At 37.6% G+C, this 25,703-nt stretch overlaps 2 protein-coding genes and 1 long non-coding RNA gene across 6 annotated transcripts in view; 1 reads left to right on the forward strand and 2 right to left on the reverse strand.

Moving 5' to 3' along the window:
- Nucleotides 1–6,801: 6,801 nt before the first annotated feature.
- LOC136265015 (uncharacterized) lies at nucleotides 6,802–8,569 on the reverse strand. 4 transcript variants are annotated; one of them, XR_010705353.1, is made up of 10 exons: nucleotides 8,339–8,569; nucleotides 8,150–8,190; nucleotides 7,922–8,099; nucleotides 7,819–7,879; nucleotides 7,616–7,767; nucleotides 7,426–7,565; nucleotides 7,283–7,375; nucleotides 7,144–7,231; nucleotides 7,022–7,090; nucleotides 6,803–6,970 (listed from the first exon to the last, which is right to left on the reverse strand). It is a non-coding gene; the product is annotated as an uncharacterized lncRNA (long non-coding RNA). The 4 variants fall into 4 exon arrangements; XR_010705352.1 differs by having other exon boundaries at nucleotides 6,804–6,970; nucleotides 8,147–8,190; XR_010705354.1 differs by lacking the exon at nucleotides 8,339–8,569 and having other exon boundaries at nucleotides 6,802–6,970; nucleotides 7,616–7,723; nucleotides 8,147–8,291.
- Nucleotides 8,570–10,220: 1,651 nt separating this feature from the next.
- The window catches only part of LOC136263178 (uncharacterized), a 33,012-nt gene continuing 17,529 nt past the window's right edge, over nucleotides 10,221–25,703 (reverse strand). The window contains exons 8-11 of the mRNA XM_066057687.1: nucleotides 23,370–23,496; nucleotides 12,956–13,028; nucleotides 11,644–11,787; nucleotides 10,221–10,517 (exon numbers count right to left, since the gene is read on the reverse strand). Of these exons, the coding sequence (XP_065913759.1) occupies nucleotides 10,295–10,517; nucleotides 11,644–11,787; nucleotides 12,956–13,028; nucleotides 23,370–23,496 (567 nt within the window). The 3' untranslated portion in view covers nucleotides 10,221–10,294. The remainder of the gene's footprint in view (nucleotides 10,518–11,643; nucleotides 11,788–12,955; nucleotides 13,029–23,369; nucleotides 23,497–25,703) is intronic.
- On the forward strand, nucleotides 18,193–20,316 carry LOC136263176 (uncharacterized). Its single transcript, XM_066057684.1, has one exon. The coding sequence runs from the start codon at nucleotides 18,769–18,771 to the stop codon at nucleotides 20,128–20,130; it is 1,362 nt and encodes a 453-aa protein (XP_065913756.1). The 5' UTR covers nucleotides 18,193–18,768; the 3' UTR covers nucleotides 20,131–20,316.

A 25,703-nucleotide genomic window follows, 5' to 3' on the forward strand; every position in this document is an offset into this window, starting at 1 on the left:
TCTGCTCCCACGTGCCAATTAGCGCAGACCCTACTACACACTATTAACTTTACCGGCTCCCATGGGAGGCAAACCGTTAAAATACTTATGGCTCGACTTATGGGTGTAATATCGTCCTGTTATGAGTGAAATCGCAAAGCATATCGTACACCAATTATCGGCATGAGGTACGTATTATCATAGATATAAAAGCGTTTAGTATATCTATGGTATTATCGGCATTCTGTACTTCAGTGATTGACCTATCAGCCTATCGGCTCGCATATCGGCAGATTTTGCCGGGGATTTTTTCGCTGCTTTGGTGAAAATTTTGTGGAATCCGCTTCACAGAAGTTTTAGGAAGATGAGGCCAGCCGTTCAAGAGGTATTCAGGTTAGACGCAAAAGCATACTGGTTTATGAATGCAAAAATATAATTTTTTTAGAAATGATAGGCAACCCCTTTTTTAGAAAAAAAGGTGGCCAAATTACCAGCCAATTAAAGTTACAAAGAATTAATTTAGGATGTAGCATAGAACACAGTTGAATGATTATGTTGCAAGTTAATAATTGTAGTTAGTTCAGTTACCAGTTAATTTCATGGAGTCTCTTCTACAGCTGAGCTGTTTGTGTATGGGTTACCGATACTTGTAGTTTCTTGGACACGCCTTTTTTTACAGCAAAGGTGCACGTTTTTGGGGGATAATAACTAAACTACAATAGTCTCATTCCTTCACAGTCTTACAAGCCAGTTGGATTTGTGCATGCGTAGATGCAGAAAACTTGTCTTTCCAGTTTTTGCTGGAACTGCATTCTCGTTTCATAATTTCCAATCAAATACACAATGCTTTAAAGTTGTAGCTTTAAAATCAAATTTCATTTCTTGTGAGAAATAAGTTAAAAATAAGTTTCACACAGACACACATGCGTACCAGGATCCATACACGTATAGTTTACATAAGGTGAGCAATATTTCAATTCAAACCCACTGGAAAGGCCCACTGCTTATTTGACTGGTTTAGACAAGTGGTACAGGTAATGTGGTGGGTGGTCTGTCACTTTTTTGTTAAGTTAAAACTTTTGTTTACTATTGTTGTATGCAATTCTTCTCTCCTCAGTACAGAAGCACTTGTCATGGACTGACTAAGTTACTGCCTAAGTTATTTAGTCAGTCCATGACATCTCAGAAATGTAGGGTAGCAGTGATAGTATAATGTAGTAGCCGGTTGTCAGACTTAACCACGGTAGGATCACTTTGTCTTTGACGGATACAGACTGTACAATCAAGCCAGCCAAGAACAACACTATGACGCCATCTTATTCATTATAAGCTCGTGCATGACATTACATCATACATTCTAAATATACCCTACTTAACTAATAATAACCTATACACTGTACTACGCTAAGTTACTTAATCAGTCCATGACATCTTCGGGGGGGGCGCCAGGTTCCTTGATCCAGGTCCTGACCTTATCTCTACCATGTTCTGCAGCTCTTCGTTTGAGACGCCCAGCCTCTCTGGTTGCACTGTTACTTGGATCACTGTTAGCCGTACTCTGGGTGGATACATCCTTAACACAAGTACTGTCATATTTCCAGTGGTATCAGCCTGACGATGGAGCAGTTGGTTTTACCTTGAGCAGTTCTTATGTTGGCAGCTCGTACCAGTCCATCATTCCCCCGTAGTAATTCTTCAACCACTGCTAATTTCCATGAGATCCTTGGGCTGTCATCATGTACCAGTACAATGTCACCTTGCTTGATCTGTTGAACATTATTCCCTGAGGCTCTATGGTGTTCTCTGAGTGGGGTGAGATGCTCGTGTCTCCAACGTGACCAAGAAGAGCTGCTTGTAAGCGTGCCCTTTGATTCACTTCTGAGTAGTCACTAAAGGTGGGATCATCTAGGTATTGTTCATGAGGAAGAGACACAATGCGGCGGCCATGCAGCAGTTGTGATGGAGTCAGTGGTTCAAGGTCATTTAATCCACAGGAAACGTATGTCAGGGGTCGGTCGTTCAGAATAGCTTCTACCTCCACTATCAGTGTTTGAAGGACTGTTAAGGTGACACTTGATCTTCCAAGCACCTTCTTCAGAGCCATCTTGGTGGGTCCGGTGGGACGCTCCCACCGGCCGCCATGCCAGGGAGCACGCTTTGGTATGAAACGCCACTGAGCCCCTTGTCTCCCTAGCATGTCTGCAGGATGGTCTGGCTGTAGGGGTCATCGGATCCCCCAACTACACATGGGCTTGGTCATAGATGCAAGGGACGGCCGGTGGGGCACCACATGGCCCACACGCTGACTTGGTCATCGGCTTTGCTAGTGACTTGCCTACCAGAAGAAAGCTGTTAGGATAAGGGAGGAAACTGGCTGCTCCTGGTCTGGGGATCGAGCCCCTGATGCCAGCACCACCCGCAGGGTTTCCCAAGTGGTCTCCTTCAACCACTCTGGTCCATCAGCTAGGCACTGATGGAGTAATATTTTATGTGCTATTTAAATATATCACACTTGAAGTAAAAAAAAAAAAGTTCCCCACTGTGGATCTGTACCCTGGACCTCCAGGTGAGCAGCCCAATGTAGTAACCATTGAACAATTTGGCCCACAATTATAATGCACACCAATTAGTATATTTCTATCCTACGTGCTCTGTAGATGTGTGTTATATTAAAGACTGAGACATTAATTTTGCATTGTACTAAAGGGATAAATAAATAATTTTAATGCTAAACAATCATAATTATTAGTGGGAAGTATCAACAAGTTAAGAAGAGTTATTAATGGAATTATTAGTGTGAAGTATCAACAAGTTAAGAAGAGTTATTAATATACCTTTGGGGAGTGAGTGTATTTATCGCAGGGTGATGCTTGTACTATTACAGTACTCTATGTGTAGATATTTATTTTAAATACTTCTAGATGCTGAACAAATTATAACTATTTGTGTGGACTATTAACATTTTAAGGTTAGTGAGGAAGGACTAAAGTAGTGGATTGGAAATGAGCAATGGTGCCATGGAACAGTAGAACTCTAGCTTGCTGTATAATTCTTTTATTATATATATATACCACATTTTTATTTACAATTTCTGTAAAGAAATAATAATTAAACAAGCAGGTGCTGCCAAAAAGTCCAGAAAGTGTAAAAAAAAGGTAATTAATCAAAAAGGTACTACCAAAAAGTTCAGAAAGTGTATAAAAAATAATAATTAAACAAAAAGGTGCTACCAAAAAGTCAAGAAATGTAAAAAAAAACTAATTAAACAAAAAGGTGCTACCAAAATGTCCAGAAAATGAAACAAAAAGGTGCTACCAAAAGTCCAGAAAATGTAAAAAAAAAGTCACTAATGGGTGCCATTTCACATTGGGAAGTTGGCCCAATCCTGATTGCCCCCCAACTACACACGGACTTGGTCATAGATGCAGGGGACAGCCAGTGGAGCACCACATGACCCACACGCGGACTTGGTCATCGGCTTTGCTAGTGACTTGGCCTAGCTAACCTACCCAGAAGAAAGCTGTTAGGATAAGGGAGGAAACTGGCTGCACCTGGTCTGGGGATCGAACCCCTGATGCCAGCACCACCCGCAGGGTTTCAGCGTTACTATGCAGAATGCAAAATTACACTATTCACCACAGTCTTCATTATCAATCAAAGAAATCCATGTTAATTTGTGCACATGATATTGTAGTCAATAGCATGAGAAGAGATGATATGTTCAAACAACTTGTAGCAAATACTAGTCAATGATATAGGTCTATAGTTCAATGGATTAGTACACGGGCCTTTCTTGTATACTGGTGTTACATATGCCCTCTTCCAGTCTGAAGGGAGTTCACCCTGATGTATAATTCAGTCAAGTGTATAACAATAATCCTTGCACTGAATTTGACAACTATTAAAGGCACCAGTAATGTAAAATGCAGCTCATATTAGGAGACTCTCGGTCTGTATGCACATCGCTATTTGATCAGTTTCATGAGTGTACTGAAATGTTGACTGTGTTACTATGCAGAATGCAAAATTACACTATTTACAACAGTCTCCTTCATAATCCATTACTGGATTAATAAAAAGTACACAAACTAGATGAATAAAAAATTGGAAATTTTAAAATGGGAAAGAAGGGATCGCTGGGGGTGGTAATCTAAACCACAAATCCCTATTTTGACTCACTTCAAAATGACAGAGCATAACTAAAGATAGGGAGTTGAAGGAGACCGCTTGGGAAACCCTGCGGGTGGTGCTGGCATCAGGGGTTCGATCCTCAAACCAGGAGCAGGCAGTTTCCTCCCTTATCCTAACAGCTTTCTTCTGGTAGGTTAGCTAGGCCAAGTCACTAGCAAAGCCGATGACCAAGTCCACGTGTGTGCCATGTGGTGCTCCACCGGCTGTCCCCTGCATCCATGACCAAGTCCGTGTGTAGTTGGGGGGCAATCAGGATTGGGCCAACTTCCCAATGTGAAATTGGCACCCATTAGTGACTTTTTTTACATTTTCTGGTAGCACCTTTTTGTTTCATTTTCTGGACATTTTGGTAGCACCTTTTTTGTTTAATTAGTTTTTTTTACATTTTCTTGACTTTTTGGTAGCACCATTTTGTTTAATTATTATTATTTTTACACTGTCTGGACTTTTTGGTAGCATCTTTTTTGCTTAATTTACATTTTTTGGACTTTTTGGCAGCACCTGCTTGTTTAATTATTATTTCTTTACAGAAATTGTAAATAAGAATGTGGCATATATAATCAAAGAATTATACAGCAAGCTAGAGTTCTACTGTTCCATGGCACCATTGCTCATTTCCACTCCACTACTTTAGTCCTTCCTCACTATCCTTAAAATGTTAATAGTCCACACAAATAGTTATAATTTGTTCAGCATCAAGAAGTATTTAAAATAAATTATCTACACATAGAGCAGGGCCAGAGCCCACCCAATGCCGGACCACGTTTCAGCCATTTGAATTTGCAAAAAGATCGAGATACTCCAGAGCAATCATCGCAATATAATCTAATAGAACAGTCATTGTGATGCTCTAATAGAGCATTCAGTATACAATATCAATGTTCTTATTACACTGGTTGGTCTAAGCCATTACATCCAGTCTTCAAATTACTTCCAGTGAGCCATCTGCATAGCACCATGTCGAGGAAGACATTGCATAATAAGTTAATAATTGATAATGAATATCATACATTAGCTAGCAATTACAATCAAAATTACTTCTGTATCTCAAAATAACTAAACTCACTTTGTATCATGAAAGTAAATTAAAATTAGCTACTAGCTATATATGAAATTGAATTAATTGGTATACAGTAGCGCAAAGTTATCTTGATATATTCTTGGTGTTGACATAAAAGCAGAAAGAGACTGTGTACGTAAAATAACTTCCAGATGCTATTTCAGAACATGTATTTTCAAAAATTTTCCAAGGGAGCATGCCCCAGACTTCCCTAGCTTAACATGCTGTAGCAAATGAAAGTAGCTAGATAATCTCTGCACAATAAAATTAAATATCACATCAGAGCAATAAATAGTATTGTGCATGACTATGACCTCCATTGCAGTCCATGGATGGCCTGACCACTCAAAATCTCTGGGCTCCAGCCCTGACATAGAGTACTGTAATAGCAGGGCTGGGCGGTTTCTCGGTATTATAGTAATACCGCGGTATTGCAATGAAACGATATCTGTATCGCGTAGATTTCGGTGAAACGATAATATCACGATATCGATATTATTACGATTTTTAGTGTTTGTGACAGCTTATTAAGCCCTTAAGGTTGTTATAATGCACCTCAAATAATCACGTGATACTACTGCAAACAAGGACCTAGTACTAGCTAGTCAATTTTTTTTACAAAGATCGAGATACTCTAATAGAACAGTCAGCTAGGATCGAGATACCCTAATAAAGCAGTCAGCTACTCTAATATAGCAGTCATCTTTAATAACCGCGATAAATAGTAATATCGTGATATATTTCTGCACGATATATTGTGAAGCGAAACTCCAATACCGCCCAGCCCTATGTAATAGTACAAGCATCACCCTGTGATAAATACACTCACTCCCCAAAGGTATATTAATAACTCTTCTTAACTTGTTGATATTTCACACTAATAATTCCAGTTGATACTTCCCACTAATAATTATGATTGTTTAGCATTAAAAAAAATTATTTATTTATCCCTTTAGTACAATGCAAAATTAATGTCTCAGTCTTTAATATAACTAACACACATGTACAGAACACGTAGGATAGAAATTTACTAATTGGTGTGCATTATAATTGTGGGCCAAATTGTTCAATGGTTACTGCATTGGGCGAGGTCCAGGGTACAGATCCACAGCGGGGAACAATTTTTAAAATTTATTTTTTTTACTTCAAGTGTGATGTATAAAATACTACTCCATCAGTGCCTAGTTGATGGACCAGAGTGGTTGAAGGAGACTGCTTGGGAAACCCTGCAGGTGGTGCTGGCATCAGGGGTTCGATCCCTAGACTAGGAGCAGCCAGTTTCCTCCCTTATCCTAACAGCTTTCTTCTGGTAGGCAAGTCACTAGCAAAGCCACCAAGTCCCACTGTGAAAAAAGCTCAGAATAATAAGGTCTATAACAGTCTTATTATGTTAGTATTGGAATGAAATAGTACAGCATATCTTAATAGATTAGGACTTTACTATAACAATCTTATTGAATACATTTAAGACAGTCATATATTAGAGATTAAATCACTGGTATAGTGTGGTGTATTATCAGACTATACTAAGCCTATTTCAACCATATATTGGCTACTATACTACTGTACTTTTTTACTTTCCTATAATCTGTGGCTACTTTAATTAAATAATTTCTATAATTATATTTGTAATGAATTTAATTCTGTAAATATGTTAAAACCACAATAGGCTAGTAAATCAATGTCTCCTTGGCCAAGACAGTATCAAATCAATTTCGTCATTTATCAGTCTTTATCCAACTGCAGCAGGTAAGACAGTAAATACAATTGACAAGTTCCATTACAAATTACCTGTATTATCATCACTGTGTAGAACTCTGTGACAATCTGTTAGTTGTCTGGTAGAACTGTCCCACAGCTCTAATACAAAGATGGTAAATATAATGTGTATTCTGGACAATCGTTGGACTTACAGTTTGTAACAATAAGAATCTCATAAAACCGAGACCTTGTCTGGAAACCTAGTATTACCATGTAGAATGGCGGCTAGGTCCCACAACTCTATTAAAGATGGTAAATATAATGCGTATACTGAACAATCATTGTACTTACAGTTTGTAGCAATCTTTTAAAACTGAGACTGAGTCTGAGACCGACAATCCATGTACAACTAAGACAAGTCTGATAAGACCAGGTCTCACAACCCTAAACGGAGGCAAACATAATTCATATTCTGGATTGTTTGGTGTACTTACAGGTGTTATCAGTGAGTCTAACCAGACATAAAACAGCCACTTAGTATGTGACTTTGTTGGGCTAATGTGTACGTAAGCTCACAAGAAGCATCTGATACACTGATAACCAAGTCCAAGAATCTTGTAATCACTAAGTACAACTGAAACAAGACTAAATATAATATAATTTGCATACTCTCAGTGAACTTACTTTGTTAGCAATACGAGCATGGTCAGTGAAATAAGGACAAACAAGATGGAACAGGTTCTTGAAAGCACTCAACTCATTTACAGTGCCAGATGAGGTAGCAGCCGTCAGCTGTTGATAAATAGTATGAAGAAATGAGACCAGTTTCCACAAACCTAAACGAAGGTAAATATAAATTGTATACTGGACACTCTCAGTATACTTACTTATAGATGTTAGCAATAAGAAGAATCTCCTAGAACTGAGACCAAGTCTGTAATTCCTACCCTATTGAAAAGAAAATGAATAAAAACACAATCAGGCACTTACAGCTGTAAGTAATTAGAAGATGACGTTGAACAACTCCGTGAAAAAAGAACAAAACTGTCCACATATGGTCGCTACCAGATTCTTAAAAGGAAGCAGCTGCCATTGAAGGAAACTAACACTGCAGATGTTGTACACTGACAGCCTGTAGAACTAAGAGGTTCGACAAGAAACTGTACCTCTGAAGAGATAATATACAAAATAACAGCAGACCATGCATACTCTTACCACTGATGGCTGATGAACTGTGTCCACTCGTCATCCGCCATAAGCTGAGATAACAGGATATAAAACATGTAATACGTACACGGCAACACCTGAAAGCCAAATCATTTGCAGGCCATTGTCATGCAATACACAATAAACAATTTAATACGGCTAAACCTATCGTACAAGCTATCATTTTAGTCTAATACTTACTCATCTAGAGTTGTTTTTGATTGCTTCCATCGAAGGAATTGTCCACTTGGCCGCGCCACTCAGTCACCACTGGCTACAGCCAGCCGCGGGATGTACAGTTGTGGTCCATAACTATCATCGTGGCTCATTGGACGATGGCACCGATCGTGCATACTCTCTCCGCGAGATACACCGTCATATCACTCACATTTACAACCTCTGATACAACAATAGCGACAAAGATGGCGACTTAATTGCATCTAATACGCATGCGCATACCACTGACCCCTTCAATTTTAACAGGCATTACTACGAACTTTTGCAGGTGTGCTAACTGTGCAAGAAAATCTAGATTTGTATGACTCTTAGATTGAATAATTAATTTTTCTGGTATTATATGCTTTGCCATATGAAAATGTGTGCGTATGAAATTATCACAACAAACTGAAGCTAGTTAGCTAGCTATAGTGATTAACAGAAGTGTAGCTACTTATTGTAAAATCATCATGACTTTGTTTGGTACAGTAAAAAAAATCTTAAGTCACATGAGATGGTGAAGCTAAAAATGAGACAATAATGAGATCTGATGGTGAAGCTAAAAGTTGTCACATTTAGTTAAGTAAACAAAGGCATACAAAGAATGTGTATTAAACTAAAGTATAATCTGTTTCCCATAATATAAGATGGGGTTTATACTAAAGTATAAGATAGTTAGTATAATGCAAGACTATACTGAGATTATTTGTATAGTTTAAGCCATTAGATATACCATCTTATATTCCTCTTTTTTCAGTGTCCGCGTGTGGGCCATGTGGTGCTCCACTGGCTGTCCCCTGCATCTATGACCAAGTCCGTGTGTAGCTGGGGTCAATCAGGATTGGGCCAACTTCCCAATGTGAAATGGCACCCATTAGTGACATTTTTTTTTACATTTTCTGGACTTTTTGGTAGCACCTTTTTTGTTTAATTATTTTTTTTACATTTTCTTCACTTTGGTAGCACTTTTTTGTTTCATTTTCTGGATTTTTTTGGTAGTACATTTTTTAATTTTTTTGTTTTTACATTTTCTTGACTTTTTGGTAGCACCTTTTTGTTTAAATATTTTTTTTACACTTTTTGGTAGCACCTTATTGTTTCATTTTCTGGACTTTTTGGTAGCAATTGCCTATTGGATTCTACTGGTATGGTGAGAATAGACACAGTATTAGCGGTGTCCCAAGTTGGTGGAGCGATTGTTGCAGAGAGGTGTGATCCAGGATATGGATGAATTAACCCAGAGTAATGCGGCCCAACATGTGGATGATGTAATCAGGACAACCAGGAAACTGACAACAGTGATAGCCAGCTCCTGGATGATGTAATCAGAGATGACCAGGAAACTGATGCCCATAGAGATGACCAGCTCCCGACAGAACTGGAGTCATGGCAAGGCCACTGCTAACCAAGGTGTGGATCAACTCTGTTCATTGACCCCAAGATACAACTTGAGAGATCCCTCCACCTTCCAGATACAAATAAAACATCAAGTTCGGGACGAACTTCTTCCATAGGGGGGAGTGATGTAACATTACTGACTAACTACTTTATATTATTATTGTATGTGTAGTGTATTAAATAGAGTGTACCAGCTGTACACATGCGCAGTTGTAATTACTAAGTCACCATGTTGCAGCATCCGAGTCAGACCGGTCGCTATTACAATTGCATTGCCTAAAATGTATTAGCTCACGTGATCTACCTGTATAAAATTAGTACCCATGTTTTTTTACTATTCGGTCAGTTATTAAAGTAGTTACTTGTCCAAGAGTTAAGCTTCTAGCTCGTGCTAACCTATGCACCCTGTTATTACAAGCATACAAGTGTAATAATTAAGTGATCATTTCCTTACACTTGTTACTACATGTAGAATTAGCACTGATCATTCAAATATAAGTATATACATGCATGCACATAGAATTACAAAATATACAGTAAGCATTACAGTGTTTCTCTATTGATTACATCTACAACTGGTACTATCTCATTAACATATTCTTGGCATAAATACTTATTGGCAGCTGAAGTAAATGTTTCATTTTCTGATAACAATTTATTTCTTTTCATAAACAAAACCACATCACTCATATCTATCTTCCTTCTCTTAGCATGAAGGGCGTAAGCCTCCAACTCACCTGACAAGTGCTTAATGAAATTGTCAGTGCTATAATGAAATAGAGATAAGAATAAACAAGTCTTGACTTCATACATACAAACATACATACATATATATACATACATACATACATACATACATACAATATACATGCATTGGATTAAATCACTATAATATTTGCATGTACAGCACAGTGAATAACACAAGGGAAAAGGGACTGCAATATTGGAGTATCATGACTACACTATTAGAGTTTACTATTGCTACTTAATATTTCCTTTCCAATGCTGTACAGGGATAGTAGATTGTAACCTGTTTAGAAACTTCTATACCATGATTTTCTGTACCACAATTTTCTATAACCAGAAAGAAATAGGCATATAAAATCCAAAACAGGACAGGCTATTTGATACAGTGGGTAACAGGGTATTTGATAAGGCAATATGGCCCAGTGTGAAAAACACAAAATGACCCACACAACTCATGGCTTTTGCTCCAATTTTCTCAGCACTAGTACAGCTTTGTGACTAATACATATCAACATAAGCTGATTGGCCTAGTGGTATACTACTGGTGGAACAGTAGATGTCTGGGTTGGGCCAGTTTGGCTCAGAGTCGAAATACTTATCAAAAACCCTGGTGGGTAAGCTTGTAGATTATAAAATAAATACATACCAGGGACTCTATTAAATATGACTGGAGAGGGCATCATACCAAGAAAGAAAATAACAGTGTTTAAAACTTGTTCATGTGATAATGGAAGCATAACATACAAAATGGCCTAAGAATCTCTAAAAATTAAATGCCAGGGAGATTTACAATTAATATGTAGTAAGTATGGTGCAATTAGTTGGCAAGTTAGCAGGATCCCGGACGGACAGATTTATACAACAAATTCCATTGAACCAAGGACTGAATAATTGTTCTGCAAGAGTAGCATGTACAACCCACAATAGGTATTTGAACATTGGGTGATCCTGAGATGTTCAGACAACTGAGCAGTATGAATTGTTCAGTAGTGAATAGAAATAAAACATCTGTCATGGTGACTTGTAACAGTTAGCCATATAGATAAAATAAATTTGGGTTGTACACACAGACACACACACAATGACACACACACGCGTGTGCTCACATGCATGTATGCACACACCCACCGCACAATTGTAGCTACCTGCTTATTAATATATCAGCAGCTTCTTTTGAAATCTTCTTTCTTGCAAACAAAGCAAACTGCTTCTTAGTGAAAGTTGTTGGAACAGCTGGACTAATTGCTTTGTGTTTGGCACTAGGTAGACTCTTGGATCTTGGATGCAGTCTATGGATACAGATTTGTTTGTAATAATATGGGTAAATTCTTTGACAATATGTGCACAAGTAGAAGGAAAATTTTAAGTTGGATTAGAAATCAATGAAAAAAAGTAGTGAAAAAAAGTAGTAAAACAAAGCTTGTCCTTGTCCCCAATTGCCTATTGGATTCTACTGGTATGGTTTTTTTTTTTTTTTTTTACACTTTCTGGACTTTTTGGTAGCACATTTTTGTTTAATTATTATTTTTTTTTACACTTTCTGGACTTTTTGATAGCACCTTTTTGTTTAATTACCTTTTTGTTTCATTTTCTGGACTTTTTGGTAGCACCTTTTTTGTTTAATAATTTTTTTTTTACATTTTTTTGACTTTTTGGTAACACCATGTTATTATTTTTTTACACTTTCTGGAATTTTTGGTAGCACCTTTTTGTTTAATTTCTCACGTATACCACATTATTACGTTGTCGGCGAAGAGGCAAAAGGAGGAGAAAGGTAGTTCATGATGCGTGTACTGGATGTACTGTGGTTGGTGAATAGGCAGAGCGACATTGAATAGTGAAGAAATCTAGCTCGTAGCCTTATCCTGATGTTGTTTATGGGCTTGGCTATGGCTAACCAATACTGCCAAGTTGTTATAAAGGAAAGGTGAGGCTGTGATGTTGGGTAAGAAAGCCCAAACCACATACTGTACATACTGTATAAAGCACTTATGTAAACCTACATGTTGCGTTACACATGTTTATTACGCATACCAAAAATTTTCGATTATGGGTCAGCAGCTAGTGCGTTCTGGCTACGTTCGGTTACGATGAATGGACAAATCCTAGAGATATCACGGAAAATTTTGGTTACGCAAGTGTAATGTTTTATTTAGTGCTATTGAATCGTCTATGGAAAAATTATGCAATTCACTTACGGCCTAGATAGGTAAGCTTGCTTGTAGAGTAGCTACTCTGTGCAGAGTGGTAGCTTCGTGATGGGGGTGTATCCATATTCGAAAACGTGCGGAAACGATCGGTGAATAAGCTATATTTCGGCCTCAACGTCATATAATTACTGCCCAGTTGTATATTTGGTATGTAGCCTGGCTAGCTGGGCTACATACGAAATGTAGCCCAGGCAGCTCCTTTGATTTGAGGTGTGAAAGTGTTACATATGTATACATGCATACATACCTTTCTAATAGTAATGTTGGTGTTTCCAAAAGCGGAGATTGATTTGTGTCTTTTCTTCTAATTTGACTAAAATCTGTACATTAACACAGTAACATCAATACATTGTCTAATGATACATATGCTCATAAAATATTATTGTTAGCATACAGTAAATCAAAAGTTTGCCTACTGTGTGGGGTGTACAAGATGCTGATACCTAAAAGTTGGACAGCTTTATTCATGCGTGTGCACATGTGGAGGATAAGAGTATAGTGCAGGAAGTCATAAACTTCCACATTCACATGTATTTTTAAAATTGCACCAAATTCAACATAGTGGATCACTCCCACTTGATATTTCAGCACAACAATGTATGACAATTAGTTATACAAACAATCAATTATGAAGCCGTCAAAGTACATGTACATGTACACTGTGTTGTACAGCTTTGCACTGAAACTTAGTGATTTAACTTTAAACACAGCATCACTTTACCCATTGCTACAAAATTGTTAACCGGATGTTTGAATTTTGCTTTGTTCAAGATTTATGAGCAAATCCTTGTTTCTATGTGTCCATGTTTAAAGAGAAATTCAAGGATTCATTAATACACAATCATGTTGATATTGCACATGGATTAAGTACTTTTGACTACCTAAAAAAACTGTCTACTAGATTTTTGAATTTCTATTGTATATGAAAGTTATGGACAGGTAGATTAAAGTAATTCTGAGACATTAAAATAATTCCTTTTCCCTGTTCTGCCAATGTGTTACCCTTACCGTGTGCTTTGTACTACTCTTACTATTCTACTCTTACTATTCTATTAATCTATTGTCGAATCAATTAACTTTACTACTCAAGATGTCTATCAAGAGTTATTACAATTAAATCTTAATAAAGCTTGTGGTCCTGATTTATTAACTCCGCAGATATTAAAAAGAAGTGCTGATTTTATATGTGAGTCTCTATGTAATTTGTTTAATCAAAGTATGTCAATGGGTTTACTTCCCAAAGATTGGACTACAGCAAACGTCGTACCTATTCACAAAAAAGGAGATCGTCGAGTTGCAGCAAATTACAGACCCATCAGCTTAACATCTATTGTGGTGAAGATTATGGAGAGAATTATTTGTAGGAAACTAACAGAAGTTCTGGAAAAATCAAATCGCTTAAGTGATGCACAGTTTGGTTTTCGTTCCCATCGTTCAACAGTATCATTACTCTTGTCTGCTGTACATGATTGGAGTCTATGTTTGGAACTACGTAGTAGTGTACATTGTGTCTTGCTAGATTTTGCTAAGGCCTTTGACTCCGTGGCCCATGAGCATCTTCTTCTTAAACTACAGTTATTGGGTATTGATGGTAAGCTACTGCAATGGATACGCTCCTTTTTAACACACAGATGGCAACGTGTTGTTGTGAATGGTGCTTATTCGGATTGGTTAAGTGTTAAATCAGGAGTTCCTCAAGGGTCTGTTTTAGGCCCCTTGTTGTTTTTACTATATATTGACGATTTGCACAGTGTTGTCAAGCACTCTAAATTAAAACTCTACGCAGATGATGTCACCTTGTACAAGGAAATTAAGTGTGAATCTGACTGTAAATTTTTACAAGAGGACCTTGATCGCATTTGTGATTGGGCAGATAAGTGGCAACTTCGATTGAATGCATCCAAGTGTGACGCTTTTCTTATTTCAAATAAACGTAAGAAAATATCTTATGATTATTTCATAAACCGCTCTCTTCTATCCTGGAAATCCTCTGTGAAATATTTGGGAGTTTTCTTTCAATCGAATTTGTCATGGTCACACCACTGCAAGTATGTTGCAGCCAAAGCCAGCAAGTCCTTGAATTTTCTTCGTCACACTTTATGGGGTGCTACAACTGAGGCCAAATCCATGGTCTATAAGTCTTTAGTGCGACCTTCACTAGAGTACGCTTGTACTGTATGGAATCCTCACACTGTTTCTGATAAGTCCACAGTGGAATCTGTCCAACGACGTGCTGCACGTTGGGCCTGTGGAAGTCGTTGGTCACCATTACATAAGTGTTGGAATAAATCTTCTAATGCTTGTTTACAAGAGTTACACTGGCCAACACTGTCATCTCGAAGGAATTATTTGAGCGTGGCTATGCTTTATGACATCCTAAAAGGTAGGTACGATTCTTTGAAGCTATCAAATTACTGTAATTTCAATACATCTTGTACCCGAGCGCATCCTCTCACCCTTGTTCCGCTACAGTCTTCTATCAATTCTTATAGACATTCTTTCTTTGTGAACACTGTTTTCTTATGGAACACTCTATCGTGTGATGTATTTGATCTCAGCTCATCTAAGTTTCGCCAAGCTGTGTATAATTTGTTTTGTTGTAATTAATTTATATGTGTATGTGTTCTTTCTTGTTTTTTGTAGCTGTGTTTTCTCTGTATTTGTCCCCTCCGTTTTTTGGTTTTGTATCTTCTAGGGAAACACCCTCGTACAGGCTCTACCTTTTGGTGTCACCCTGTCTTTTTTGACAAATCAGATAAATAATAATAATAGTATACCCCCAATTACATACAAAACTGCATGGTTTTTGACAAATTAGTGATCGGTGAGTCCACAAGGATTGTTTATAAAGATGTATGTTGGATGTGAAACAATAACACAATACTGTATACATTGTTTAAGTGACAGGCTTGACACCATTTTTCAGTGGCAGATCTAGATGGGTTTCTGTGGTTTCAACAGAAACCCCCTTTCTATCAGTGGCAGTCTAACTAGCTTTATTAGTGTTGTATTAACAATTTGCCACAGCAAACAACTATATACCATTGTATTTCAGTGGCATGTATGCAATTGCACTTAACTAACACGATTTATAGCTATTAAACCCTTAGCAACACTTCACTTTTCATTCCCACTGCTCGAGATACTCTAATAGAGCAATCAAAGCTACAGCTTAGTCACAACTTTTGCCCTACAGTTAACTATAGTATCTACAGTATTTAAAGCATTGGATTTATTGCAATTGTTAACTAAAAGTAGCCTAAAATCCAATCTCAGGGCTTCTAAAATCTCAAAATTTTCTGGAGAAATGTCCTCAGATGCCTTATTTTCAGCCAGAAACTCCCTTTTAAAAATCCTAGATTTGCCACTGTTTTCTTGTCTCATTATAGAGTTTTAGTCAACACAAACAAGTGCGTAGTACATAGCAGACATGGGGCCAAGTACATGAGTACTTATACTTAAGTACACTTACATGTAAGTACAGATTTGAAAGTACTTGTAAATACTTCCTTAATTTCCCCAGTGTACTCGTACTTATACTCAAGTACTTTGCTAAGTACTTGTATGTACTTGAGTACTTAAGTACTGTAAGTACTGCAAACATTGTACGTAGTTTGTACACAGTGGGTACATTACAAAATTGCATGAAGGTGCATTGTACAATTCTTCTAGTGCCTTCCCTAACCTTACTATGTATCATGTAGCCACGATTAATGATGTGATAGAATTCTGGCAAATAAAAACAATGCTGCTGCTAAAGTTAGTGCATTTTAAGTGTTCAAGAGAGTGAATAGTTGACAAAAACCTGAAAGTACCAACCCCACTAGGTACACTTACATACTACAATACACTGAATAAGTGTATATTTTGCTATAGCAAAATGTACTTGTACTTTACTTGAGTACTTCCAGCATGTACTTGTACTTTACTTAGGGGTGGTCCACAATTTTCAGCCTTTTTGCAAGCGTACAAAACGTACGCTAGGGGGGAGGGGGTAGCACTACACGTACGCTTTTAAAAATGCTGATTTAAAAATAATCACGTGAACTTTTTTATAGCTAGCTCAGTATACATAAATGGCGGAAGACGTTTTATTTCAGTTGGCGAATAATCCAAATTCAGTTCATAAAGCTCCAGTAAACCGTTACCAACACTTCGTTAATGCCAGTGTTTATTTGAATTGTGGAACAAAGCGAGCTGATGCTGTTAGAAGAGCTCAAGAAGATTGGAAACGCTGTGCTTCCGCATCTGAAGAAGAGTATTTTGCTACAATAAAACAAACAGAGGCTAAACTGAAAAGCCAGAAAACAAAGCCCATTGAATCATATTTTAAAGCACAGGTAAGGTGATATTATGTACCACAGAAACTTAGCTCCATAGACCGTTTTGCCTAGCTACTTAATTTATATCAGTTACAGGCCGGTGTAGCTAGCCAAGTACACTTACTTGTTGTTTTTTTAACTCTTAAGTCAGCCATCAACCACGCACTGCTAGCAAATAAAGCTACTAGCCTACACTTTAAATTGCTGTATTGCATCATTCACAACTGCTATGTGCTTTTGAAGTGGGTTCAGGAATGAATAGGCCCACTACTAGGTATGGGAGGCAGGCATTTGTGGGTAGAGCAGGTGTTTGTTGTAAACAAGTTTCAGACTACATTGTATTGCTGCCTCTAGGGAAAGTCTGTCTCTACATCAGACACTAGCACAGAAGTCCAGTCAAATCCAGTCCAAACTGTTGTGGAAGTGCAACACACTACTGCAGCTGTTGTTGCTGCTAGTGGTGGAACAGTATTGCAGCAGCACATTGAGGATAATAAAGAGCGAACAATTTCTATGATGTGTACTCATTTAAAAATTGAGCCTAATGACCTGCTAACGGATGATTTGACATATCACCCAGAATTTATGAAAGTTTTGTCCACAGTAGCTGTTTCCACTAATCAATACTATGACATTGTTTTAGTTTGGAAAAGTAAACAGAGTTTTGTTAAGCAGGGATCTAAAGTACATGTGGCATACCAAAATGGGGAAAAGGTGTTAAGTATTTTAAAACAAAATCTAAGGGAGCTGTGTAGTATGAAAATAGTGTCATCTAATTTGACAGTTCAGCTAAAGTCATGCCAGGAAAAGCTTTGTAAGATTTCGTCACTGCTACCCATATTTTTTGACACCAAACGTGTCTTAGAAGAAACTATTCCATTGATACAAGCATGTGTCCGGGCTCAAAAACAAAGAAGTTTTAACAAAGCTACTGGTTCAAATGAATACATTTTTTCTGCTAGCAACAGTATTAGTCTTACCTGGGATGTTGCAGTTGATAGTCTACATGATGCTGAAATGCTTGATAATAATTTTTTTGCTCCATTAAATGTACAACAGCTAGCTCTTTTCCCTTCAATCAAAGATAAGTGTCACTGGAATGGGATGCGTTGCATTCCAGACTATGTAATCTGTCAGGAGTACAATCTGAATGTAGATAAGAAAGATACTGTGGGTCAAGCCATCCACCAATTAGAACAACATTTTCCCATTGTTTGTGTCAAAAGTGGTCAACGCTATGTACTAATTGACTACACTGAAATGGTGTTTAGCCCAGGATTAGTACATCAAGTGATGGTGCTGGACAAAAAAGATGACACAGAACAAAGTCCTGAAGAAGAGCTTGGAGTTGCTGAAATTGACCAAGGTATCATGTTTTATAAACAGACTGGACCAGTACCTTTGCAAAAGAAATTTCCACAGCTATTGACTGTGATGCTTGATTTTATCAAACTTCATGGCTTTGCTGCCCATGTACGAAGACGGAGTGGTACATCTAGTACATGTGGAGTGCGTTTGGAAGACATACGACAGCATGTCCTGAAAAATGTAGAAGGTTTAACCAAAATTTCAAAATCAAAAAATTCACTATTTTTTAAAGCCGGCAAATGAAAGTTCACGCGATGCTGCTCGACATAAGGACTGTCTGGATGTTCGTGTTGGTGTAAAGTCATGTGACATTAGCAAAGACAATATAAATGCTCATGAATACTTTGCTACAGTATCTGTAGTATGCCAAATGTGTGCAGAATATCCAGATGAAGCGGTAATCTTTTCTTGTGACAGTAAGGCTAAGGTTCACATTGGAGGCCAAGCAGTTTCTAGGTATCACCAGATTCGCACATTTTTTCCTAGTGATGATGTTCCTCACTATCATGATCATGATTTTCCAGTTCCTGGTTACCTAATAGAGCCTGATGGTTTCCTTATGCTCAAATCACATGGAGATAATGAAATAATCAAGGATTCATTGGGTCGAGATGTTCTGAAAGCACCAGCCACAGGTCCGTTATGGGTATACAACCGGTGTGTCAAGAACACTTCAACTACTGTTGTTGACCACCTCAGTGATCTAAATAATGTTCTAGAAGCAAATCCTGAAATGAACAGAGCAGTATTGGCACTGGTTTGTGATGGAGGGGCAGACTGGTCACCAAAATCTACCTTAACCCAGTTTCATCTTGGACGATTTTGGAGGGATCACAATTTTGACATGTTGATCTGTGTTTGTTATGCACCTGGCTTATCCCGATACAATCCAATAGAGCATTTGTGGTCTCCTTGCTCAAAGTGGCTTGCAGGAGTTTCTTTGTCAGCTTGTCTTCCAGGTGAAGACACCCCACCTTCACAACAATCACTTACCTCAGAAGAGCTGCATGAAAAGGAGAAGCAAGTTTTTTCGAATGCTTTAGATGCTCTTGATAGCTATTGGAATGGAAAAGTCCATGATGGGTTTCGAATTACATCTAAAGGAATTACAGAACCTCGTGTTGACCAATACACAGATTTTTGCACAGTCAAAGACACTCTCACGGGTAGCCTAAAGTCCGTCAGAGAAAGTGAAGAAAAAACAAAAATATTAGAAGAATGGAAATATTTCGTGAAGCATATGGACAGAAGAAGAGGCTTTGTTTGTTTTCGTAGGGGGGTTTGTGATGAACACATGTGTGACTGTAGAAACAAAGAAGTTCAGGCAGTCAACATAATGAAGCTACCTGTGAGTAGGAGATGGGCTTTTCCACCAATTACCCCTGATCCACAACATTTGGACCACTATATGACATTTCACCAGTTGACAACAGCACTAAAATTTAGCAATCCAGATGAGCATCTAAAGGAAGTAATGAACAGCCACTGTGATAAATGTAGGTATGTCTTCACAAGTGAAAATGATAAGGCTAAGCATTTGCGACTGATCCATGGTGGAGTACGATCAAGAAGCGAGTCAGCTTCAGACAATTCTTCAGGCGCAGCCAAAAAGTCAAAGCCTGGGGCTAAATGTCCAGTATGTGGCGAAGTATTTAGTTCAAGGTACCAACTGCAGAAACATCAGAATGAGAAAAACCACAAATTAGGAAGAGGAAGGCCCAAAAAGAATTAATAACAGACTATCAGTTGTACATAGCTAACCCTGTATTTTAACGTGTATTGATGTTAACTGTGTACATACAAATCTTCTCGATTTATGGTGTATGCAAAGATCAACATTTTTATAGTACGCTTTATAGTAGGGGGGAGGGGGTAAGAAAAAAGAGTACTCTTTGTACGCTTGCAAAAAGGCTGAAAATTGTGGACCACCCCTTAAGTACTTTCAAATGTACTTGGCCCCATGTCTGGTACATAGTAGTCATAATGAGCATGCCACATCAATACGAATAATTACTGAAAACAGGCACAAATCTGGTAATCTTCAAATGGCTCTTACACTGTGTGTTATACTTCACTATCCTCAAAACAATATCAAACATACCATAAGAGGTGCTGTACAAGTGTGAAAGAAACAAATAAATACGTGGAGCATCAATTAGAAAACCAGCCAAGATGTGACAAATCTACACTTACACGGACGCCACTCCAGATCCTTTATCAAACCTTTCGCATTATCACCCAACCAAAAATAGAGTATAGAAACAAGTTGTAGCTACTCTTTTGATCCCAAAGAATGACCATTAGATGATGTAAGTTACTGCTTGCACCAAACTGACCACAAATTTGTGTGGGAAAATGCGCTGAATTCAATGGCGTCAATATCAGTACTCAAGACTGCAAGCTTATAGCATCCAGTCATGGCACCTTGTGATTTGCCTAAGTACATGTATATACAGTATGTACTATCACCACTGGACCTGTAGCGTTACTCCTGTAGAAACATCTATACTTCACAAAATTTTATATACCGTAAATGACGAAAGTTTGGAGTGACTTAAGGTTGACAAATTTGGCGAATCAAGGAATTCACCAAACTTTAGTTGCCAATCAGCTATTCAATATATACATGTAGTTCCATATTTGCTGCATAGTAAATTCGCCAAACTTGACCTGCTTCACATGCTGATTTGCAAACTTTCATCATTTATGGTAGTCAATATATTGCAAAAACCTTTCTCCCTTGCAAAAAATTATTTTCTTGAAACTTTGGATTGTGACGATGCACAGTCAGTTTGCATTCACCTGAAATACAGGGGTATAGTCGTATCAAAGAGTTGAAGATGTGTTCACTCCCAATGGCTTTGTGCTGGAACAAGTTTGTTTTTATGTTGTAAACACGTTTGAATTGCCTATACCAACTGTATGGAATATTTTACAATTGTTCTAGCCTGTATCAAAGTGCTTTTGATAAACAGTTCTGGTGTTTATAGGGCTTCACAGCACTACTAAATGTTTGGCTGGCTCATGCAACAAGAGTTATTAACAAAAAAAACAAGAGATCAGGTTAATGCGAACTGTATATGCAACACTTTCACACCTCAGATCAAAGCAGCCGCCCGGGCTACAACTGGGCAGTGATTATATAGACGTTGAGGCCGAAATTAATTGTGGGGACAGATTAATACTCACGTGATTAGGATGCACAAATTGGATTTCACTATGAAAACCACTCAGGCGGAGAGTGTTTTGTTATCCTCAACATCCTACGAGTTGAAAAACGTTGGGCTAAGGTGAAAACGAGTGCTATAGCTTATTCACTGATCGTTTCCACACATTTTCGAATATAGACACTAGAGGTGTACCGATATAAGAAAACTAAACCAATCTGATACCGATCCGATATGAGACTAATCATTTTTAAACCGATACGATACCAATCTGATATACCAATATAACTAAGTGTAGCTATTTATATTTGAGGAACCACATACATGTATGCCATGTTCAACTTTATTTTTTAACTACTGAAGACAGTCTTGATTAGTCCGGATTACTCCACATTTTAATGGATTGTAGAGATGGCTGGTTGTTTTATGCTGTGCTCTTGGTTCATCTTATTGCTGTTTCCCCAAGCTCACCACTATGAGTGTTTGTTGTATGATTGGTAAGTCTTGTGACAACAAAACAGTAATAGAGTGGTTGCATGTGACGTCACAGGTGCGGCGTTCAACTGTAATGTGTGGCAAAATGTGTGGCAAAATGTGTGGCATTTGTACAGCCAGGTGCTGGGAAAATTGCATGTTTCATTTTCTTGTTATTGTAGAGTGACTAACAACCAAACTACGTCGGTGTTGATAATCATCTGTTAACGGGTACTAACTAGAGTACTGAGAACATAGCCAGTCTGCTTTGTGGCTTCATGGCAAAAATAGTGTGCATTCGCCCACGCATTTTTGAAACAGGTCCACCCGCAAGTTAATATGGAAAGGCTAAACTGCTTTCTTTCTTCATAATTGTGTCAGAATAACTTTTTAACACTATGGTAAATGTAAATGGACATCTAGCTTCATGAGCGTGCTAGCAAAAAGCAGAATTTCAGAAACCAGACCAACTACGCTCTCATCCTTCTAGTATATTAATACCTTATAATAGATGAATGTAACACTGTAGTATCTAAGCTATCTGTACTTGCGTTGTGGCAGTAGAATCGAATACGCAATTTCATGCATTGTGGCAATGGATTCTTGCCACACATTTTCCTAAGCAAGTCTAATGCAATTACTTGTGCAACCGTTCTATTATGCACGCACTTAGATGGCTTTGCGTAGCGTACCGCTTTTACACAAGGAAGATAACTACTGTTCCCCACCCTTGTTAGCTAGATAATAGGGTTTATTAATGTGGCTTAATCATTGGACAGTGTCCTTAAGATAGTTCAGTTGTATATCGATGTATCGTATCGGTTTTTAGCAGCAATATCGGCTCTTACTGATATAGTAGAAATTTCTATATCGGCCACCAATACGATATGTACCAGTATATCGGTACACCTCTAATAGACACGCCCCCATCATGAAGCTACCACTCTGCACAGAGTAACCACTCTACAAGCAAGCTTACCTATCTACAGGCCTTTATCGAACTTTGTAATTTTTTTAATAAAGAATTTAATAGCACTGATTAAAACATTAAACTCACGTAACCGAAATTCTACGTGATATCTCTAGGGTATGCCCATTCATTGTAACTGAACATAACCAGAACGTACTAGCTGCTGACCCATAATTAAAAATTTTAGGTATACACAAAGCCCTTATACCCGTGTTACAACCATTACATATATGTATATATATATATATTATGGTTTTCACCTGTATAACATAACTTTGATAATATGAATTCTAGATACACAATATCAGCAAATGCACTACATGAAAAACACAAAACACAGATTAGTATGCATTACTTTACCTATGTGAGCACTTTCTATGGAAATATCATTATTGTAATCATCACCATCAGCAACACTAGCATCTTGTACAACTTCATCAATAACATCCTCCTTAATTACATTTTCAGGTTCACTTTCAATTGTATCCTTTAAATTATATGATAATATACTATACATGTACACATGCACACACACATACGTACATAATACATACAAACATATATACACTAGTATTTTTTTAAATTGTTAATTTAAAAATGAGTAGGGATCTATGCAATAAAAAGAAAAGATGAATGTTATAACTAATGTATAAAGTAGGGACTTTCCCACCTAGCTATGCTGTAATACATAATAGTTAGACACCAAGACCAAGGGAACTAAGCGATTTAGTAACCCCAATGGCCCAAGGCAGTAGCGTCCCAAGTGCAGCAAGGGTGCTACTAAGGGCCTGAGGGATTACTAAATCGCTTAGTTCCCATTGGTTGCAGTGTCTAACTTAAGTACGTACCTTTATAGCCAGAGAGCATGAGTGGTGAAAGAGCAATGCAGAACAGCAAAACGGTCTTCCTGAAGTACTTACAATGCCCACAAAAATAATTATTCGACCTGGTAACTAGAGTAACAGCTAGAGCTACAGTAGATACACTACTTAGTCTACTATTTGTCCAGAATTATTTGCAGAACATGGAGAAGAATAGTATTACAGTATTATCAAGTACTGCAGTGTGCCTTTCGTGTTATAATTATTTATCATTTACAAAATTGCTTGAGGGCGGGTTACTAAGTGTACATGTGTAGGTGACTAAGTGATTTAGTAAACCTGTAAATGAGTGGTACCATAGTCTAACATCATTTATCTCTTGCTTCATTTCTTTTTATCCCTACTTTATTTTTAAATCAACAATTTTTTAAAAAGCGGGCTTTTGGGCAGCTCACGAAATTTTTGGGACGATCCCTACTTAAACGGTACTACCATACCATTTGATACATACATACATACATACATACATTCCTGCAAGCATGCAACCTGTACATACATATGTGACTGGATCTGTAAGAGCCCCACATGTTTACACATTTTTTGAATTGCATTTTATTACATTTCTGTTGTCTAAAGGAATGATCAACCGAAGTTTCACCCCTAGAAGCCAAGAGCCTTAGAAGCTACAATACTACAAGGTAATAACAACAGAAAGGTTGATTTATACAATAGTAAAAGGGAAAGTAAACTACAAATGCTCAATTAAAAGGCTATAACTTATGAATGCAGACTTTAACATAGATGTATAACTTACACCATCACATTCCCCATAAACAGGCAAATCCATTACTGGGAAAGTTATGTCTTACAAGTCATTCCTACAACCAGGGCAAAGATGAAATTGAAAAAATGTGTGGTAAACCAATGTTTATATCTTCCATCTTCTTTTAGTGAGGTAGCTTAGCAAAACTATCGTTACAGGGTAGATAAAAACACCAATTTTGGTACACAAGTTTTTATGGTGTATTTATAATAGAAGGGGTGCCCACCAAATCTAAAATCTAATTATGTAATGATTGACTTGCTCTTTGTATCAAAATGTAGTCAGATATTGTAGCTTCACTCGTGGAAAATTCCAGATGATTATATGACATTATTAAAAAGTTATGAAGCTGTAAAGTTCAAAAAAATGGGTTAAATTTTGTGTACTCTTAACATGCAGCAAGAGTGGGGATAGGGAAACTTTGGAAATGAATTACACAGAGAAGTTTGAATAATACAGCAAATTTGGATGCCATTCTGGGGTCTGGGGTCTGGGGTCATACTCCCCACAGTCCCCAGGAATTTAGATTATAGAAGGTTTGTTATACTGTTCTTACTCTGTTATTTATAGCTACAGCTCATCAAAGGGTTGTATACTGTTAGTGTTTGATTGTGCTCTATTAGAGTATTGAGTATTTAGAGTTTTTGCTACAAGCAGTGACCAGTAATGGGAGCGTGGCACCCCTTCTAAAAATACAGTAGTTCAAATGCTTAAACAAACCTTCAGAAAAGAATTGATGCTTTTATACAATTTCTTTAAATTCAATGCTAAGCTACCCTACTATTTGAAGCACTGACATGAAACAAAGATTTTTGAACTCTCGCTTTGGGGAAAGTGATGACCATAATTAGCACCTTCCTTCATTGCAAAACAAGTGCTAAAAAATTTACGGATTCTTTTATAATTTGTAAAGATTGTATCCTCCGTTGTATATGCATTCTACTGTAAAGTTAGGCTTGTGCAAACATGTGGGATTTGTGGAGATCCAGTCACATATTCACAAGTACACAAAAAATTGGAATTTTCAACTGAGTAGGGCCTATAACACAT

This window comes from Dysidea avara, chromosome 8, assembly GCF_963678975.1.
Source record: "Dysidea avara chromosome 8, odDysAvar1.4, whole genome shotgun sequence".
In the NCBI taxonomy this organism is placed as follows: domain Eukaryota; kingdom Metazoa; phylum Porifera; class Demospongiae; order Dictyoceratida; family Dysideidae; genus Dysidea; species Dysidea avara.

Bases quoted from the DNA above. Each gene is read 5' to 3' on its own strand.
- LOC136263176 (XM_066057684.1), top strand. From the start codon at position 18,769: ATGTGTGCAGAATATCCAGATGAAGCGGTAATCTTTTCTTGTGACAGT.